At 35.2% G+C, this 19,470-nt stretch overlaps 1 protein-coding gene across 4 annotated transcripts in view; it reads left to right on the forward strand.

Annotated features, from left to right (window-relative positions):
* RTTN (rotatin) overlaps nucleotides 1-19,470 on the forward strand; it is an 88,979-nt gene that overhangs the window by 68,268 nt on the left and 1,241 nt on the right. For 3 of the 4 annotated variants that reach the window (XM_075084594.1, XM_075084592.1, XM_075084593.1), the window contains 9 exons: nucleotides 687-898; nucleotides 5,099-5,204; nucleotides 7,522-7,616; nucleotides 11,157-11,234; nucleotides 12,682-12,808; nucleotides 14,340-14,539; nucleotides 16,397-16,664; nucleotides 17,973-18,076; nucleotides 18,440-18,509. In XM_075084594.1, the coding sequence (XP_074940695.1) occupies nucleotides 687-898; nucleotides 5,099-5,204; nucleotides 7,522-7,616; nucleotides 11,157-11,234; nucleotides 12,682-12,808; nucleotides 14,340-14,539; nucleotides 16,397-16,664; nucleotides 17,973-18,076; nucleotides 18,440-18,509 (1,260 nt within the window). Of the gene's footprint in view, nucleotides 1-686; nucleotides 899-1,791; nucleotides 1,891-5,098; nucleotides 5,205-7,521; nucleotides 7,617-11,156; nucleotides 11,235-12,681; nucleotides 12,809-14,339; nucleotides 14,540-16,396; nucleotides 16,665-17,972; nucleotides 18,077-18,439; nucleotides 18,510-19,470 lie in introns of those variants that run through there. The other variant, XM_075084595.1, reaches the window with a different exon arrangement.

The following is a 19,470-nucleotide window of genomic DNA, read 5'->3' on the forward strand; positions in this document are numbered from 1 at the left end:
GTTTGTTTTTTGTTCTTTTTTGGTTTTTTCTTTTTGTGTGTGTGTGTGGTTTGTTTTGTGGTTTGTGGTTTTTTTTTTTGTCTTACATAAAAGTAAAGCAAAGTTTTGAGGGGAAATAAGAGATATAGGAATTAAAAATTATTACCCAGGGTGTGTGTGTGTGTGTTTGTGTTTTGATTATTTCTTCATTAGTTACTTGCCAAGTCAGGGCTCTAGGTTACCAAGGTTCTTTGACATGTTTCAATACTGAAGTATGAGCATAGTCCATTCAAACTTGTGATTTCAGCCAGGTGCATGTTAAGTGAATCCAAATCCAGTTGCACATAAAGCAGCTGATGAGTACTGTTGGAATTATAATGTAAGCTCTTGAATAAAGTGAGAAAAGTTCACAAAATTGTCGAACAAATGAGTGATTTAGCAAATAGAAATAGCTTTTTTTGTTTTATAGTCAAATTAATGCAGAGCAATTAATTTATCGAAACCTATAAAATTGAAAATTTTCTTTCTTAGATTTTTTAAGACTTATCAAATGCATAGAATTTGTAGAGTTCCTTGTGCAGTGCACAGGTATAACTGCTTATTGGCCTTCACACACTTTATTTGATAAGTCTTTCTGAGTTCTGAAGCACTTAAGCTTTATTCAGAATGAAATATAGAAGTTTTTGTTTTTCTGTTTAACCTTTCAGATAATATTTGTGATTGTATTCATCTGTCAACCACATATCCTGCTTTATATATGGCTAGTTTACAGTTCCTCTCTGTCCTTTTGAATGAGGAAGGAAGAAGACAGCTCCAAGATAAGCAGAGTATATGTCAGAATCCAACTATTAGCTTTCTTCTGGATCATGTTGAAGTATGCCAGGCATCAGTAACTCAACTTACTGCATTAATTATTCAGGTATTTAAAATCTGATTGTGTGAATGCAGGATATATTTTTGCATTTTTGTGTTTTGTTAAAAAGGTGAGTAGTTACCTAATGAAAAATCAGTTGTTTGCAGTGATGAACCAAGACATCTTTGATTTGAGACATCTGTTACGCTGATTTTTTTAAATTCATGTAATAAGATGGAACGATTGCAAAGAAGTAACTTCACAAGCTGTCCTAAATGATTCTTTTACCTCCTTTATATTTACATCCTTCACTTATTTACTGACTGTTAAAATATCTTTCATTTCTTAGTAATAAGAAAAGTTATATGTGAAACTTGTGTATGATTCGTTTTCCCTCACAAGTTGGTTCTTTTATCTATATACTCATTGCCCTTCTTTAAATTATGTGCAGTTAGTCATTGTAACAATAATAGTGATCCATGATTAGAAGTGTAGTGTCTGAAAGACGCAGATTTCATATAGCATAATGTAGCTTATGATTTCTGATGTTCTGGAGGCAGTGTCTTGTAATTACTACTTTTTTTATACATAAGAACCATATTTAGTACTATTGTGCTATGTAAAACATTATTTTCAACATGTATTAGTACATATTGGATGGTGTGACTGAAATAATACTGTCTTAGTATCACTTAATCTCCCTTCTTCCTGTGGTTGCTGAATTCTTGTAGAATAACCTCACTTCTACAAAGACTTCTCCTGATCTACCTAACATCTCTCACATAACCTGTGTTCCTTTGCTGCTGTGTTACACCACTGTGACTCTGCAGTGTTTATTGAGGCATAATAAGAACCTGGTGTCTTTTAGGGAGGAGAGACTTCCAAAGAAGTTCTTTCTTGGCATCGCTGTATAGGCTACTAAAACTAGAATTCCCTGTGTCTTTGGCAACTAATTTCAGATAATTTCTGTGCGCAGAGATTTCCTGTGAGGACATGATTTCAGAGACTCTGACAGCAAAACAGGGGCACTTCACTGAAATCCCATAATTTGCTAAATTCCTTGGTAGGTTTTTGTATTTAATGCTTATGTATGTGCCTAAAACGGAACTTCTTGGCTCTGGCACAAAAAATGTGATTGCATGAAAGTCTATCAGACAAAGGCGTGCTGTAAGTCACATTCCTCTGTTTTCGTACAAGTATACATTGCTTATGACCAAGCTTTGGCAGCAAAAAGTGATGGTTCTCATGGTGACAGCAGGGAAGGTCTATACAATGAAAAATTAACTGCAGCCAGGCCAATGAAAGTACATCAGACACTATGACATAGTTTAAGTATTGTAAGAGATAGCAGCTTTTAACTTGCTCTTTAACTGTTCAGAGCTGTAGATGGACATTGCATTTTGTTCATAAAAGAGCTCAAAAAATAACCTATTCTGTGTGAGGCTTTGTAATATAAGAAAGGGACATCGCTGCTATGATCCCCAAAAAAGGATAACAGAATTAGGAAAGAAACAGCTTAAACTTTTTATAGCAAAGTACATATAGTTATTTACTCTTTTTTTTTTCCACCCCTCTATGGTGGTCAGTGAGAGGCAGTTGAAGGAAGAGCCCATCCTATGGGCTCATAAAAAAGAAGAAAAAAAACCCAAACAACCCAAAAGATTTAAATATGATCAATGTTCAATAGAAGTACTCAAGCAAATAATTGACTAATATAGAAAAGGCTGTGAGAGAAAATTTTCAAACAACGGGCCACCTCCATTAATCACAGAATCACAGAATGGTAGGGGTTGGAAGGGACCTCTGGAGATCATCTTGTCCAACCCCACTGCTTGAGCGGGCACAGGAACGCATCCAGGTGGGTTTTGAATCCTAATTACATAAAATCTACAGAATAGGTAATATTCAATGGCAAGTGCTAACTTAGGACCCCATCTGCAGGTATGAATATTAGCAGACCAGGTCCTAGATTAGTATGCATTATTGCATACAACCAATTTAGTAAACTCATATGTTGACTTTGAAAGGTTTTGTTGCTTTTGTGTATGTAAACTTTAACTCTTGTATACATGTTTTCAAGATCAGAGGTAAAAGTAGTGAGGAAACTATATTCTGTACATAAAGTCTCAAATTTAGGCCCTACCTTTTTTTTTTCTAGATATAAAATTTACAAAATTCTAGAAAGGCTGTGATCTCACCTTCAACTAATTTACAGTAGGTGCAGGCTAACATAGCTAGATCTGCTGTGGATTTATGGGCCATCTTAAATTTATTTTGCATCATAATTTAAAACAAGAATTAAAAGTGTCCATTGTCATTTTAATGCTTCTATACTAGTAGATTAAAACTATAGAATCTGCTGGCAGAAGGCATAATAAATATTCGTAGCGTTATTTTTTTCCATTCAACTAGTAGTTAATCATCAATTAATTATTAAGTTTTTGTGTTCCCTGTGATTGACATAAATTTTTGTTATAAATTGTAATTCTTGATTGCAGAGTAAGGAAAAAAAATGCATAAAGGAGAATGCTTCAAGGCATGGAATTTTGCTAGTTTTCAAGATAAAATTTAGAAAATAGTAAGATGAAATCAAAACTTTTTAAAAAGATACAAATATAGGACAACTCAATTATTGTTCAGTTCTAATCAGCACACAATACTTAATTAAAGGAAAATGCCCAAGAGGTTGACAGGGAAATATATTTTTTAATTACTAGAATATTCCTAAGTACTAAGAAAAACTTAAAAAAAAAAATACAGCTAGCAACTTGACAGGGCAAAAGTGTTTGAGTGGATAAATCGCAAAAAGCTACATTTGAGGTTGCACAGGACTGAAGGAGCTCAACATTTTGTTTTTTCCTGGCTTGTGTAAAGTAGAATCAAGCTTAAACTTTAAGCTTTTTAGATGTTTGAGTAGTTCAAAATATAAATTATTTAATTTGCAAAGAAACCACCACCTATCAGTACAGAAAAACCGTTAATTTACTTAGAACATTCTTGTATTTCTGACAGCTTTGAGATTTCACTTGCGATCTAAAAATCAGTTGTAGTCCAAACGTGACATTTCTTTTGTTATCTATAAATGCAGAACCCAGTCTATGCTTTGGGCTTTGGTGCTTTAATTTGATGTCAGTTGTCCTTATCGATGAGGTTTTGGGGTTTGGGGTTTGTTTTGGGTTGTTTGTTTTTTTTTTCCCAAGTTATTAACTTACTAGTCTTAATTCCTTGACCTTTCAGTCCTGGTTACACTGAACACTTCAATAAATGATAACTCTAGAGCATACACTGATATTTTATTGCATATTAAAATTTGAAAAAATTTCTTAGGCAATTACTAGGTGGAGGACTAAAGCCAATAAAAAGTGATATATGTGATGTATGCAGAGGTATAAAATCTATGAGGTCCTGTGGCTAAGGTACTAATGAGATTTCTGTCTGACGTATTAAGTTTTTGGTAAGATGTTGTTTATTTAGCTAACATTAAAGTATGTTTTTCTTTCTACTATGACCCAGCAACAGTTCTTATTTTACTATATTCTTCTGGTTACAATGCATACCATTTTCCGTTATATTGGATGTCAGTATTGGAATATATTAGGGAAAATTGCTGGATGCACAAAATTCTCTAGTGGATAATATATAAAGCTCAGACAGCTCCTCGTCTTTCACCTCTCTTGTTATATGACTCCAAATAAATATTCCTTTGAAAACACATATTTTATTTATGTTACTAGAACTACAGTGATACTCACAAAGGCCCCACAAAAATAAGTCAAAGTACCATTTTTCTCTGGTTGGAAGAGTATCTAAAAAAATTATCCATGTGTCAATGATATTTTTATTCTAAAGAATTTAACTGGTATTTAATGTCTCTTCTTCGTCACTGTGTTCAAGGAAAGTGAGATTGCGCTAATGGCATGTCAGTGAATTGTCTGCTGTAGCAAGCCTGAATGTTAGGAAAGGCCTGGAATGCCAAGGCTGGGAGTCTAGCCTTTAGGAAGGTAGAATGCTAAGAAAAGAGTAAGAGGATTGGGTTTAGGAGCAAGAAAAAAAAATTATTTTAAACATTTTAATTAGAAAAAATAATGAAACACTTCAATGTAGACAGACTATAAACATGAATATAGAGAGGGAGAACTCTGGATAGGAATATAGTGATGAATCATCCAAATGAAAAGATAGACTATAACAACATATTCATAGATATGAATACTGCTTTTAATATGTTCACTTTTTTATTTGGTAATGAAATTGCATTATTTGAAGGTCTGTGAAAGAAAATCTTCAAAGGATGTGCTGAAAGAAGTTGCTGCAAATGCATTGCTGTCTCTCTTAGCTGTCAGTAAAAATGCCCAGAAATGTGCTTTGGAAGGTGAGCATTTCAAAATGTGTGTTAAATGATTTATGAATCAAATGCTTGCAGGTGTTTTATGTATTTTTTAAATAATCATGTTTTTTGTCAAAACAAAAGACCTAGTTTTCAGTGGCCTTTTTTGCAGATTTTTACAGAGGAAGCTTATGAATAAAGTTTTCAGCTACAGATAAAATATGTTGTAGCGAGTCTAAAAATTTGTAGTTAACGCACAGCTCTGTGTTAGAGTGAGAAGAAACTTGGGATCTTTTACTGCTAGTGGCATATTCATCCATTTGAAACTGGAGATATCACACTGTCAGTATCTTCCATTTCTTTTTTCACACTATGCCAGTGCAGGTTTGTAGGTGAAGGTACACCCTGTGTTCTCAGTTCTGGCTGTACCTAGACAAGAAGAGACTTCTTGTTCTCAGCTTTGTTCTTCCCTGACTATTTGTTTCTTTCTTCCTGTTTTACAGTTTAAGTAGGGCCTTCTCCCTTTGCAATGCAACATCTTTCATGCCTAAGGTTTTTACTTTACAGTAGTAAAACAAAAGTAAAAAACCTCTAATCAAAGGCCTTTTGTGCCCACTAGAACACAGGGGAGACTGGTTAATTTGCATTTCTCATGGATCATGCATTTAATAGCTGCTGATCAGCCCAAGTGCACTTTGTCTTGGGTGCTCTCTCATTACTTGCATCTCTCTGTTGGTTTGGTCAGTCCTTTAAACCTACACTACACTGAAATAGATAGCCTAGATATGTCAGCTGAATGTGTGATCCCAATAGTGGCAGAAAACTCCAAGTTTCAAATCCTATGCTATATACTTACTTTCTGCTCTTTCCCAGTCTATTGGTGGTCTACTCAGCCCTTGCTTCAATCAGGTGGTTGTTCTGCTGATGACCTGACTTCCCATGAAGGCTCTACCAGTGCATGAAGTGCATCACATTCTGTGCTAGAGCAGTCTTCAAGTCATCCTTCCTGTGATGCAACACAAATCTTAGAGAAAAGGAAGAGGAGTTCTGGTTCATATCAATGTTCTGAAGATATCTGTAGCTCTTAAAGATTAATTTTTAAGATACATGTGCAAAGTCCTGCATCTGGCCCCTTACAGCAGTACAGGCTGACCAGGGAGCTGAAGAGGACCTTGAGGTCTTGATAAACAGCAAGCTGAATGTGAGAAGACTTAATAGCATCTGGGGATGTATTAACAGGAACACAGCCAGTGGATCGAGGGGAAAGGATTATCTTTCCTCTACTTAGTACTTGTTAGACCAAATCTAAAATAATGCATCCAGGTTTGGCCCAGTACAAGAAAGACATCAACAAACTGGAGCAAGTTCAGCAGAAGGCCACCAAGGTAGTTGTGTCCGCCTGTCCTTAGAAGATAGGCTGAGGAAACTGGCCTTGTTCAAGCTGGAGAAAATAAGGTTTTGGGAGGATCTAATAGCAGCCCTCTCATACCTGTGAGGTTTTAAAGAAGACAGAGCCAGGTTTTTCACAGCAGTGCATGGTGTAGGAGGATGAGAGAGAATGGGCATAAATTGAAACGTGAGAGTCAGATTGGCTGTAAAGAAACGCTTCCCCTTTGAAGGTAGTCAAGCAGTGGTTATGCATACTATGCAGTCTCTGTCTTTGGACATTTTCAAGACCCAACTGGATAAGTCAGCAGGTAAACCTTGCCTGATCTTATAGGTGACTGCTTTGAGCGGGAGGTTGGACTATATGACCTCTGGAGGCAACCTTTTCTAACCTGAATATCCCAAGAGCCTATAATCTTGTAATAAATGAAAGACTGTAGATCCCAAGAAGAGCACCTAACTCAACATCTTGCACGTTGAGTCACCTGAACATTTGCTTTCCTCTGTCTCACCTCAGATGCAGCAAATCTGTTGCTGTCAGGGAAGATTTGGGTAAGATAAATGCATGCCCTAACCTCTTGAAGTTTCAGTCTTCTAGGCAGCAACACTGATGGTATCCTGAAGAGTTATGAGTTGCTATCCTCTTCCTCCCCAATCATCCTCCCCTCTCTATCTTATCAGTCCTTCCTTTGGGTACTCCTCTCACAGAGCTCTGTTGCAAGAGGACTCAAATGTATTCTTGCTTCTCAAGATCATTCAAGTAGATGCTATCCATCTCGGAGACTGTTAGTTACTTCCTGATATCAAGAAGAATACAATATATTATGAACTCACAGAATTTGGACATCTAAACTCTTAAATCTCAGTTCAGGAGGGTAACAGTAACTAAGATCATTGCAAGAAAGCTATTTTATGTTTCATAAAATATTTTTGATTGTGAATTAACTTCTAAATGTTAATACTTTTTGTTTTCCAGTTGGCCTGTTAGACAGCTGTATAGAAGACATGAAACACATTCATGCACAGCTGAATTTGGATTCCCTAAAGCCTGGGAAAGCACAGAAAAAAAAGGTAACTACAAAACCAAAAAGACCGATACAAGAAGACACTTCCCTGCTCTTTTTTGTTTGTTCTGGTTTTTTTTTTTCCTTGAGGTGGATACTGTTGGTATCTGTCACGTGTGAGACAGTAAATGAAAACTTGTAGTGGATCTGGATACTGGGGCTTCTTTCTGTTTCAATTACTTTAGAACTTTTACCAATTTGGTTATCTCACACTCACTCTCCCAGACAGAATTTTGTTCAGTAGGCCTCAACTTCCTTTTCCAACATGGAGAGGACTGCTGGTTCAAGAAAGTCAGGCAGAAAATCACATCAGTTTGTGTTTTGCGGCTGCTCAGTTACCAGTCTTGGGTGTTACTGACCAAAGCCCCTGAGCATGTGCTCATGTTTGTCTTCATGCATCTCTCTAGTCTCCAGGATCTTCTCCAACTTGCAGCATTGTTCCTTCAGCCAGGATCTTCACATTCTTCTTTTTGGGCCCATTTCTTCTTAGGAATCTTTCTTTTCGCCACCAGCTTTTCTTTCCAGAGCTCTGAGCTCTGGCTTATCTAATTAAATATTCTCTGTGTGTGAAGTATAACACATGATCAGCCTCTGAATTAGTGGTTCTGTGTCATGTCTTTTCATCAACTGGAGGATTCAGGACTTCCCACTTTTAGTCCAGGTTATTAGAATTAGCAGCTAGCCCATTCTGACTGAAGCCAGCAACTAGCAGACTTCTCATTGATAGTTCAAAAGTTCAGTTTTGGACATTCACACACATACATGTTCATCCATTTGTCACCTGCCAGTGCTTGCAATTTATGATATTAGCCTACAACAATATCTAGGAGTACTGTATTATTTTCAGACGTAGTTGGACTTTCAGCCTTGACTTTGTGGTTCTATCTAATCCAGATATTTTTTTCCATCTTCTTTCCACAATAATAACTTTTGTGTTTCTCAGGTTTTCTTTCTCAGTGTCTTTCAATCGATGCTAACCATTTTTTTTTTCTGTTCCTGTGCCAGTCAATCTCCCTCCCACCCCAAAACTAGTTCCAGTCTCTTTGTGCAAGTCATAGTTTTTTTTTGTTCTCTACCTTCTCATATTATGTGGCTTCCAATTCTAATTCTTTTTCTGTCCTTGTGCCTACTTGGTCTGGATATCTTGGTCTCTTGTCATCAGACTCAGTTGTTCCTGGCTGTAACTTCTTGTCAGAATTTTTTGGTTTTTTTATCCTCATACTTGTGCTCCTTTCACTGCCTGTACTTCCAGTTTCGTCTCTCCATTTACAATTTCTTTTTTTAGCCTTTTTTTTAACCTCCCTTCCAGTTGTTTTAGGATCTTATATCACCCAGCTCTTCCTTACCACATCTAGACATAGATTATTTCTTTACCATCATACAACAGTTTCATAAGATTTTTGTTGCAATCTGCTTGTTTTCTACCACTTTCATCTAAGAGAATTATTAAAATACAGACAATAACCTCTGCTGTCAAGTTTGATATCTTGTCTACTCCCACATAAAACAGAAATTGCAGAAAACATCTTCCTGCAGGATATTTCTGCATTGTTTGAACTCAATAGTATTTTCCTCTGAGGCACTGGCACAAACAGGCATTAGCCTTGATTTGTGACACTGGAATTGTGTTTTATAACAATGTGGTCTTAAAAAATTTGGGGTTTGACCCTGACACTTGAAGGCTACAATATTTTTTTCCTGAGATCTCCAAAACACATTTATTATCCCTTCTTCAAGGCGTGGAGGCTGAGAGGTGTCCTGCCCTGGATATGTCCAGTAAGGTTGAGGTCAGCTGGTTCTTTATATTTCTTGGGTTGAGAATTGAGAAGCTGAGGACGTTTTCTCCTCTGCTAAATCTAGAATGAATTTTAAACTTGAAAAAAATTGAAGGAAAGGAGCCTCTGAGAAAGGTCAGAAAGACTGTTAATCTTTGTTTAAGAATTCTTTGAAAGAGATCTGCAAAAGACTGTGGCAGATTTCCCTGCTGAGCTGGGACTGTAGGTTGCTACATCATATGTAAGTGTGCTGTTTATCATATGTGGTGCATAATGACAAGCAATCTAGTTTCAAGTGAGGGAAGCTGAGACATTGCTTTCATAGTCAGATTTAGCTGATCATTCACAAAACTGCCCCTCAGCCCACTTCGAGGCACAGCTCTCAAAATGAAGTCATCAGCACTTCTTTTCTTTTTAACTGTTGTGAAAAATGCGATTGACTTAGCTTCATTCTCAGGGCAACTGAAGTATTTTAGCTGATAGTCCTTTTCTTTCACAATAATTACTGATGCTAACCAAGGGCATGAAAAGTATTTACAGATAGTCAAGCTTTCAAAAAAACCCATCAAAATAGAATTTAGTAAAAATCAAGGTATCCTAAAATAAATAAATACAAATGGTGCCATCAACACAGTCTATAACTTTCTCAACCTCCTAGGAATTTACACATTAAGTATAAGTTGTAGCTTGTGTCATTTCATAGGATTTAGTGCTATTTGTACTTATTAAATTTATGAATACATATGGAAGTTCTTGAAGGAAGACATTAGAGTTAGCATTTTATTTAACTAAAAATGATATAAACCAGTTAAAACGCATTTGTAACGATGACTTGTATGTTTCTTTTTCCTCTACTATGCCTGACTTTCATTAATTTTTTTGAGATAGATTTTTACTTCATCTCTAAATGTCATCAGCTGCACATATGATTTATAAGCAAGCATTGTTGCTTCACCTTGTCTGAGATTAAGCATGAATCCTATTTTACATTTTTGTTCCTTTATGATTGATAAAACAGAAATAGTCTGTGCTGAACAAGCTTATAGGAATTTGATCATCTTTCAGCAGTGGTTTAGTATGTCAACCTTATAGAAGTTAGGTCAGCCATCATTAGCCTTTTAGTGTCACAACACTATCATGAAGATAGATTTTTTGTTTACTTGTATACTTGAATCTCAGTATAGTACCTCACTGTCCGAAGAGCTGTATTTATCTTTGTAATATTCTTATCAGGTTGGAAACTATTTCCATTATTAAGAATAGGGAACTAAGATACTGGGAATATAAGGATGGATTGATCAGACCAAATGTAGATATCTGCAAGACAGAGCTATTTTATCCTTGTTTTTATCCAAGGAAGAAAAATAGGTGCTTCTAGGGAGTGATTGATTTGACTTGTGTTAGATGTCTGCTTTAGGATGGAACAAATACCCAGACAGTGTTCCCACCTATTTGTCATTAGTTGTAAGAAAAATGGAGCTCTACATTACAGATCTCTGCATTTGGCCAGATCAGTGCCCCTGCAAGTGGTATCTGTGGGTTATAAAGAGAGATGAGGATGACTCCAAGTAACTTGTAAATGTCTTTAGTATACGTGTTTAAATCTAGCTGAGATGAATTTTACCTGAGATCAGAAGGAAACTCTGCTGAAGAGATGTTACCCAAATGTTGATGCTTTAGATTTGCACCTTCCCTTTGAAATCTCTTTCCTCCTTGTACAAAATTCGTTCTGGTCTTCTGTTGGTGATCATCAAATATTTTTCTCTGGGTAGGAGGATAACCTCATCAAGCAGTTAAGGTGTTCTATGCAGCTCCTCAGAAACTGCCTCTTTCAAAATGAAGAATGCAAAGTAAGTATTCTTATACTGAAATAATGTGAGCACATTCAGTTAGTGAATGAAGATCCTAATTTTCTTTTTTCTACTTTGAAATTATTTTCTAAGATGGCTAAATTTAAGCTTGATATCAAGGCAAGAAATACTTCAAATTTCATTATTATTCCCATCTCCTAGGAATATTTTATACGTGCATTAGGAACTCAGTGTTCATATTGAAACATCATCTCCCAAAGGTTTCAGATGGATAACATCCTTTATACCCACTTCTGCTTTGCTTAAATCAATAATTACAATTTTCAAAGCATATAATGTGAAAAATGGACGTAGAGAAAAGCGTGGGGCCACAAAAAAGGCACATAAGAGGAACATTTCACATCTTGGGAAAGTAGTTCCATATTACTCTCTCCTTTTTCCTTTCCCTTTCTGAAAGACAAAAAAAAAAACCCAAACCAAAAACCAATCTTAAACAATAACTTGCCATTTACTTTTGTCTGAGCTAAATTACAATAATACTGCAAGTCACAGTTTTGTTTTCATCTTAATTTTTTTCATGATTTTGCTTGCTCAGAATATTGTTCTGAATGTCTTCTTTTCATTTCACATTCTCTGTCTTTTTCTCTGTGCTGTTCAATTTCTTTTCTACTTCAGTTCTTCTGCCTACCTGTGGTTTTTTCGTGGGAAAAATATTACTTTTTTTTATTATTATTTTTTCTGTATTCTTTCTTTCTGATCATTACTTTTCCTCTTTCTTATTGCTAATACCTTTCACACATTTATTTCCATTTTCTTTCCACAGTTTAACTTGTCTTGGCACTCCGATACAACTTGTGATACTTTTAGCAAATGCATTGGTGGAATCACAAGATTTCCAGACCTTCTAGAAGTACCCCTGTTGAGAGCATGTGTTAGCATCCTTTTTGTCTACAGAACACCATGTAAATTATGGGCCTGAATAAGCCATCTGGTTATCCCTAAGGTCCCTGTAACTTGGTTGTGCCATCATCTCAGATAAGATTATTGTGGGATATTTTTCTTGTTTTGATCAGGGCAATGCAGAGACAATACCTTGGAGGAGAGGAGGAGGTTGCTGGTGATAGCTGAAGTTTTAGAATTTTAGAATAATTTGCTCTTCTATTTCCATGCTTTTTGAGTTCCAACAGTTAGTTTAGTTGGAGTAGAATAAAGCTTCAGAATAGGGAGCTCTTGAACAATCATAGTTGGAATGAATAAATCTTTGCTTTTGTTTGCATGTCTCTGTATTTAAAACGTGTGCTGGTTTTGACTGGGAAAGAGTTAATTTCATTAGTGTTGAAATGAGGATGTCAGTTCCCTCCATACAAACTTTTAAAGCAAAGAATGGGACATAATAAGATAAAAATATGCTTTTATCACTATTTATACTTAATTTTCAAAGTATTCAACAGTATAGTATTTTAAATTCTTCCTCATGTTCTTGTAGGTGGCAGCACTCAAAGCTCATCTTGTTCCTGTTCTGTATTCGCTATGGCCATGGTTTTTAACAGATGACTCCTCCATGCAAATAGCTCTACATTTGCTTTGTGTCTATACTGCAAACTATCCTGCAGGTATGAGAGTTACTCTGTGATGTAATACATCAAACTATTTAACCAGAATAAGTCAGACAGAAAAGCATGATAAAGGTAAAGAATGTTGATTACTACCATAGGAGGAAAGTATAAAAGCACTGGTCTGCCAAAGTCTATCAAGAGTTTTGATTTTGATACATTCAAGACTTCTGTTCAGGTCCTGTTTCAGTCGGTGGATTTAGCAAGAGTACAATTGTATTAAAGGATTAAATAGCATTTAATACAAATCATTGTGTTTGAAGGTTACACTGAAAGGCCTGCCGAACTGAATAGTATACTGTAGAAATAGTACTCTAGAAATTCTCTTACAGAGAACAGCGTATCAGTACTTTATACAGTTTGTACTTCAGCCCTTATTGATGACATTCTGGTTTTGAAATATTCAATAATCTAATTTAATTCTGTATTAAATTTCTTCCATTTATTTATGCATTGGGCTCAGAAACTTGTATATTTTTTATAAGGATTCTCTTGATTTCAGGAAACTGTTTGTTTCCATTGAGATGTAATTATCCCCACCACTAGAAGCCTGTGCTCTTTTCTAGTATGAATCCATATTCTGGTTATTGACTTAGATAATGATTTGCTACTGGCTTGAAGAGGCATATAAGCATCTGTTGATTTCTCCCTGTCAAGGTACCATAAAAGGTTTATCATGGTTAAAATATATGAACTGAACAGTCTCTGAGCTTATATCCTCTTTTAAAGTTAATGTCTCCAGACCTTTAATAAGCTTGTGATGCTTTGTTTCATAAAGACTTTTTTTTTAATATGGACTTGAATATGTATTAGTCAACCACAGGATATAAAACTAAAATGCAGTGTTCTGTGATGTACTGGAAATCAAGCTGAAGTTCTGATGGTCTTTTCTTGTTCCTTAACTCTGAGTGACTCTAAGCTGCATTTTTATTTCCTTTGCAAGTGGTTTTAGACTAATATGCATATTTGTGCACAAACATGCTGGTAACTCTGTTGTTCCCTGATGCTCTATTAATTGGAGCTTATTAGCTCCAGAGCATAAGATTTTGCATGCTACTGTGGTACAATGTAACGATGGATGCAGACAGTGCTTTTATTTCTCAGAAGAATATTTTAAGGAACTTAATAAACCTTTCAGATATATAGGCACCTCTTTTTCTGGTTTCAGACCAGAATCAGGTCACTTCAGATTCTGATGCCAAATAATTGTATAATGCCTTAGATAAAATGTTCAGGTTTTTAAGGAGACTTTCCGACACGGAGCAATGGCTTGTCTTTAACAGCACAATCGCCTCTTAGATTCTAGAACAATAGGACAGTAGGCGCCTATTCCAGTAAACTGCCACATGCAGACATATCTCTATTCAAAGCCAGCCCATTGACTTCACTGTGGTTCAAAGAAAAAAACCCCAATCCTTTCAAAAGTCTCATCTCAGTCTTTGAGCTGTTAGACTGCTCTTTCATAGATTATTTTTTTTTCTCTTAATGTATATATGCGTTTCTCATATGATAAACATTTCATTTCTTTAAGGTTGTGCTTCACTTTGTTGGGCCAGTGGTGGACAATCATCACTTGCATCTGCACGAAGTGCAGCTGGCAATTCATTAATGCATAGCATCTTGAAATTGGCTTCCCAAGTGTCAAATGATAACAGCCCAATTCAGCAGGTGGTCTTTTGTCTTCTTTCTAACCTCGCTCTGTCTCATGACTGTAAAGGCATTATTCAGAAGGTAAGTAAATAATATCCTTGATTTTAGCAATGTGATAGATGCATTTTCCTTTTTAATAAACCATTACATTTCAATATGGAGTGTCCTGTGATCATAGAGAGATGCTTCTGTGGGAATCAAAACGATTGTGTCTTCTCAGTTGTGTTACTGTTCCATAAGTGCAGCGTGGAGTTCAGTCTTATTCATAGTCTGAACAGAAACGGCATATACACAATTTTTGCTAGAGCTTTTTATAACTGCTCAGTTTCAGTGGGGTGTAAAATTTTTAATACCCATATATATATTGATACCAATCACTAGTGGATCATGAAAGTGAGCATGCAGTAGAACAAACTGCGTGTGAGTAAACAAGAAATTAAACATTGTTATAAATCATTAGGTATACTATGGGAAACATTATCTTTATAAAAATTATAGTTTTAGAGATGTCCTATGTGTCAGTAATTGGCTGCTAGGTAGAAATCTATTCTTATATAAATATAAGTACAGTCTTTTACCTTTTTTTATATATTGAATGATCCTTACCCTGTTTTATCAAACGTTCTTTGAAAAATCTGTTTAATTTAAATTTAACTTTGATCATTTAAATAAACACCTTGAAACAAGAAATCAAACCATGTAGAAAATCAGTTATAGTGGTGATGTGATAAAACTAGCTAACACACAGAAATTATAAAAAGCATTTGTTTTTAGCATCTTTTATAGTAGTTTAATAATAACAATTTCTTCAATTTAAATTAACAGTGTTCTGTGCTTGGACCTAATTAACTGTTAGAAAGTGCAGGGAAATGTGATCTTTTTGTGGTGCTAATTATGTAAAATCTGGTCATACAGTTACAAAATTGCTGACACTCAAACTTTTTGACAAAAATGAAGAGTAGTAAGTGTGAATTCTGTGAGTTGTTTTGGCTTTTGCTGTTTTCAGAGTTTCACTCTAGTGTGAAAGTACTTAGTCTTCATTCTCTCTCCTAAGCTCTGCTTTTGTAAGTGTAAGCCATGCTGAATTACTAATTCCATCTGGTAATTGGTAATTAAATTACCACTATTATATTCACATGAAGAAAACCATAGTGAGTTGGTATGCTGGATTGTTTGCTTTTGACTGCATGCCTGTATGTGTTGTTGAGGGTCAGTGAGGTTGAGAATATTTAGTCAAGGACATTTTTCATCAGTGGTGTTATTTCAGGACATCTCCCTCTTCCAACAGGGGAATAGATTTTCACCTGCTCAGTCTCCTTAAAGTGGAGGCAAAACCTGAGATTGGGAAGCAGTAGTATATGCCATGTCAGCATATGGACTTTTTTCTTCAAAGTTTACAAAAGTAGAGGACTTTACTGCGGCAGTCAGTGAAGGGGTAGGGTAGTATAGATCCTTATGGGTTCCTTCCAGCTCAAGAAATTCTGTGATTCTATGGTACCTTTAACGTTTGCTAATAACACAAGCAATAATAAATAAGGAATCAAGAATACATTAGGTAAGTAGTGCATTGATTCATTTAAATTGCTTCTAGCTTATTTTTGGGCAGAAATGCTAAGTGCAATGCAAAAAGCTTATGTAGTGGTGGGAACTAGCCTTCAGAGAAATATATTGTGTTGGGTCAACTTTTTATGTATCTACACTGCATAAATCACTACAGAAGAAAATTTATTTTACCATATTAACTTTTTAACCAAGATGTTGATTATTTTTCAAATGTAATTCTTTACAAAATCCTTGATTAATAGTGGATTCCCTGAAATATATCAATGAAGCATTAGTACTAGGTTTTGGTCAAGTATGCAGATTGGAAGGTCAAAGAGCAGTGAACAAACCAAAGAATACTATAAATTCTAACATCCTTATTCTCCCTTCTGACAGAGTAAGTTCCTGCAAAATTTTTTGTCTCTCTCACTACCAAAAGGAAGCCATAAAAATCCTGGTAATGTGTCTACTCTTTGGCTAAAGTTGCTACTGAACATATCTTTTGGAGAAGACGGACAGCAGATGATCATGAAGATAAATGGTTTTTTAGACCAGATCGTGCAAATGTGTAAATACAAACACAAGAACAGCCAACATCTAGCACTTCTCATTCTACATAATGTATGTTTTAGTCCAACCAATAAACCAAAGATATTAGCTAATGGTAAGTATCTAAAGAGTATGCAAGCTATTTTACTCTGAGAATATTCTCTTCCAGAGTACCATATTTTGGTTGCAGTTTGGGTTACTGACCTAGAACTCAATGTTGTTATTTAGAAAAGCATTCTTATAAAAATTATTTTCATAGATTAATTATAGAACATACATCTTGGCAGAAGAGCAATTAAAATAAGAATATATAGCAAAAGGAAATAAATAGTTTATAATAGAAATAAATAGAAATAAAAAAGCAAATGGGTTTTTTGGAAAAAAAAAAACCAATTTATTGTGAGACTGGTCATTTGAATATAGTAGCACATTATGAATGGAAGCATTTTTGCAGTTTTCTCAAACAGTTAGTTTTTCAGGGAGCGGTTGAAGGATTCCTTGTGTCAGTCAGTTTGAAATAACTAACTTGAGAAAATATTTCTTTAAACATATTTCTACCATGGAAGTTTCTTTCTTTAAGTTGGAGAAAACCTTTTTAGGTCCTGCAAGTCATGGATGTTGAGACAAACTATTTTGTATTCTGTCATGTGCAGAAAACTTTTATGATAATGATGAAGTTATGATCATGGCACATATAATGTACCAACATTCACATAACTTTTTTCTCTGTTGTTTGTAAAAGGCATGTTTCTTTCCCCCATTTAATTGCAGAGAGACTGCTGCTGTTTTTGTCATAAGTTCTCAGCAGGTTTTCCATAGTATCCATGCTTTTAATTTTTACCTAAGATGCTGATTTGCTGCCTTAATTAAGCATACATTTTCAGTTACATAATCTGTGAATTTTTATTATGACGTGAACAAGGAAACTTAGAGTCTGGCTTCAGAGCAAGGCTAGGAAATGAAGGCACCCACAGTGGGGTGGCGTATATTTCTCATTGGTTATAAATCATCTACATAATAAGTGCTAAGGAAAATAGAAACATCTTAATTTCTATCCTGATGTGGCTCTAATTGTGGCTACTGGGAGTTATAAAACAGCTTCGTGGCTTACTCAGTCCCTATGCATAGCTGATGGCTGTACATAACATGTATGTTTTATTACTGATGACTTAATTTTTTAGCATTGCTTGTTTTTGTTTTGCTATATTCTTATTAACAGTTCTTTCAATGTAGTTTGCCAATTTCATGAGCATATTTAAATACAATTAATTTGATGATAAAATTTCTGTAATTCCTTTGCTGTACCAATACTTGTTATAGAAATAAGCGTGCTCCAAACATCAAAATACTGAGACATGTAAATATATTTCTGTGCTTTTGATGATATTTTCTAGGTGAGGTTTCTTTTTATTTTTCTCATTAGGTGAAGCGATTGCAGTATTGTCTGCCTGTTTGGAAAGTGATAGTTGTGCTGTTCAGAGAATAGGAGCAGCTTCGCTTTGGGCTTTGCTTCACAACTATCAGAAGGTTAGTATTTGAGAGATACTTGAAAAAAATTGTAAAGTTATTTTTATTATGCTGTAAACAATACAGTATCCTTTAAGAAAATAAAAATAACGTTTACAGCAGCAGTTCCATTTCATTATTTTAATTACGTAGCTGCTCAGGCTAGCAGGTTAAACCACATGGTAAGGAAGAAGCTTGTCCTCTGTGATTTGTGACTGTTTATATAAATGCAGTCTGTGTGATGATACAGTCATACGCTAATTCTAAAATTCCTGAATTTCAAATGTGCTGCTGTTTTTTTGTCATTTTCTAAACTGCTCTTAAAGTGTGAACATGTGGGGAAGAAAGTCAAGTCTGTATTTTGTGTGTTTGTGTGTACTACAGGCAAAAGTGATTTTGAAGAATCCGTTGATACGGAGAAGAATAGATGAGGCTTATTCTTTAGTGAAGAAAAGTAAGTCTTAGTTCCAACTAATGCCAATTGTTTTATTTTTCCAACAGGTAGATCATTAATACATTTCAATTTATATCATCACAATAAGTTTATGTTGTGCTACAAGTTTTTGAAAGGATACTTTTGTCTTTAAAATCACGAGCAGTAATATGCTATATGGTTAGGCATCTTATAAATACAGATATAGAAAAATGCCTCTTGGCTTACAAATTATAAGTAAGACCTCAGGTAATTGCTAAGGTTAGTTAGTAAGAATAGGACTGATGGGGCTTGCAGCAAAATGCTTTCTTTGCACGTTACACTTCTGTGTTAATTTTTAAATTTAGTGATAAGAAAAATTGTTCATTTAGCATTGACTATGCTTAACAGTGCTCAGCCTAGCTGTGTTCAGCTGCGCAGAGAAGGTATCAGAACAGTGCCAGTCTTAACATACTGTACCATGAGTTAGCTGGCTTTCTGAAAGCTTGAGGGTTTTTTTGCTCAAGTAAATGAACATAACTGTTGTTTGAATAGCTTTTAAATGAGCTAAGAGCATTCATAATGAAAGATGTTCAAACATTGGACTGTAGTTGGAGCTTCAGTAGCTAATAATGGGTTTATTGGTTGTCAGTCACATCAAGACTCTGTTCTTGCAAAAAACATGCAAATGTTTCATTTTAAGCCAATGAGTTTTCCTACTGATTTTAATTGCTCTATAGATGTACTCCAATAGGTTTATCAATTGTGGGGCTTATAACACGAGTTCCAATAGTATTTTGCACAACAGAATTGCCACAAAATTTCTGCCATCTTTGAACGCTGTTTGTCAGTATCCTAACAAGGAGAAGATGTATTTTTGCTAGAACATCTCATGAAAATGCTTCCTGTACTGTCACCCACATCCATTGATTTTGTCAATGTACTGTTCTTTCAAACTCATCCTTTATGAAGTCGACCATTAAACATAACATAATCTAACATT

This window comes from Phalacrocorax aristotelis, chromosome 2 (assembly GCF_949628215.1).
Source record: "Phalacrocorax aristotelis chromosome 2, bGulAri2.1, whole genome shotgun sequence".
NCBI classification, from domain to species: domain Eukaryota; kingdom Metazoa; phylum Chordata; class Aves; order Suliformes; family Phalacrocoracidae; genus Phalacrocorax; species Phalacrocorax aristotelis.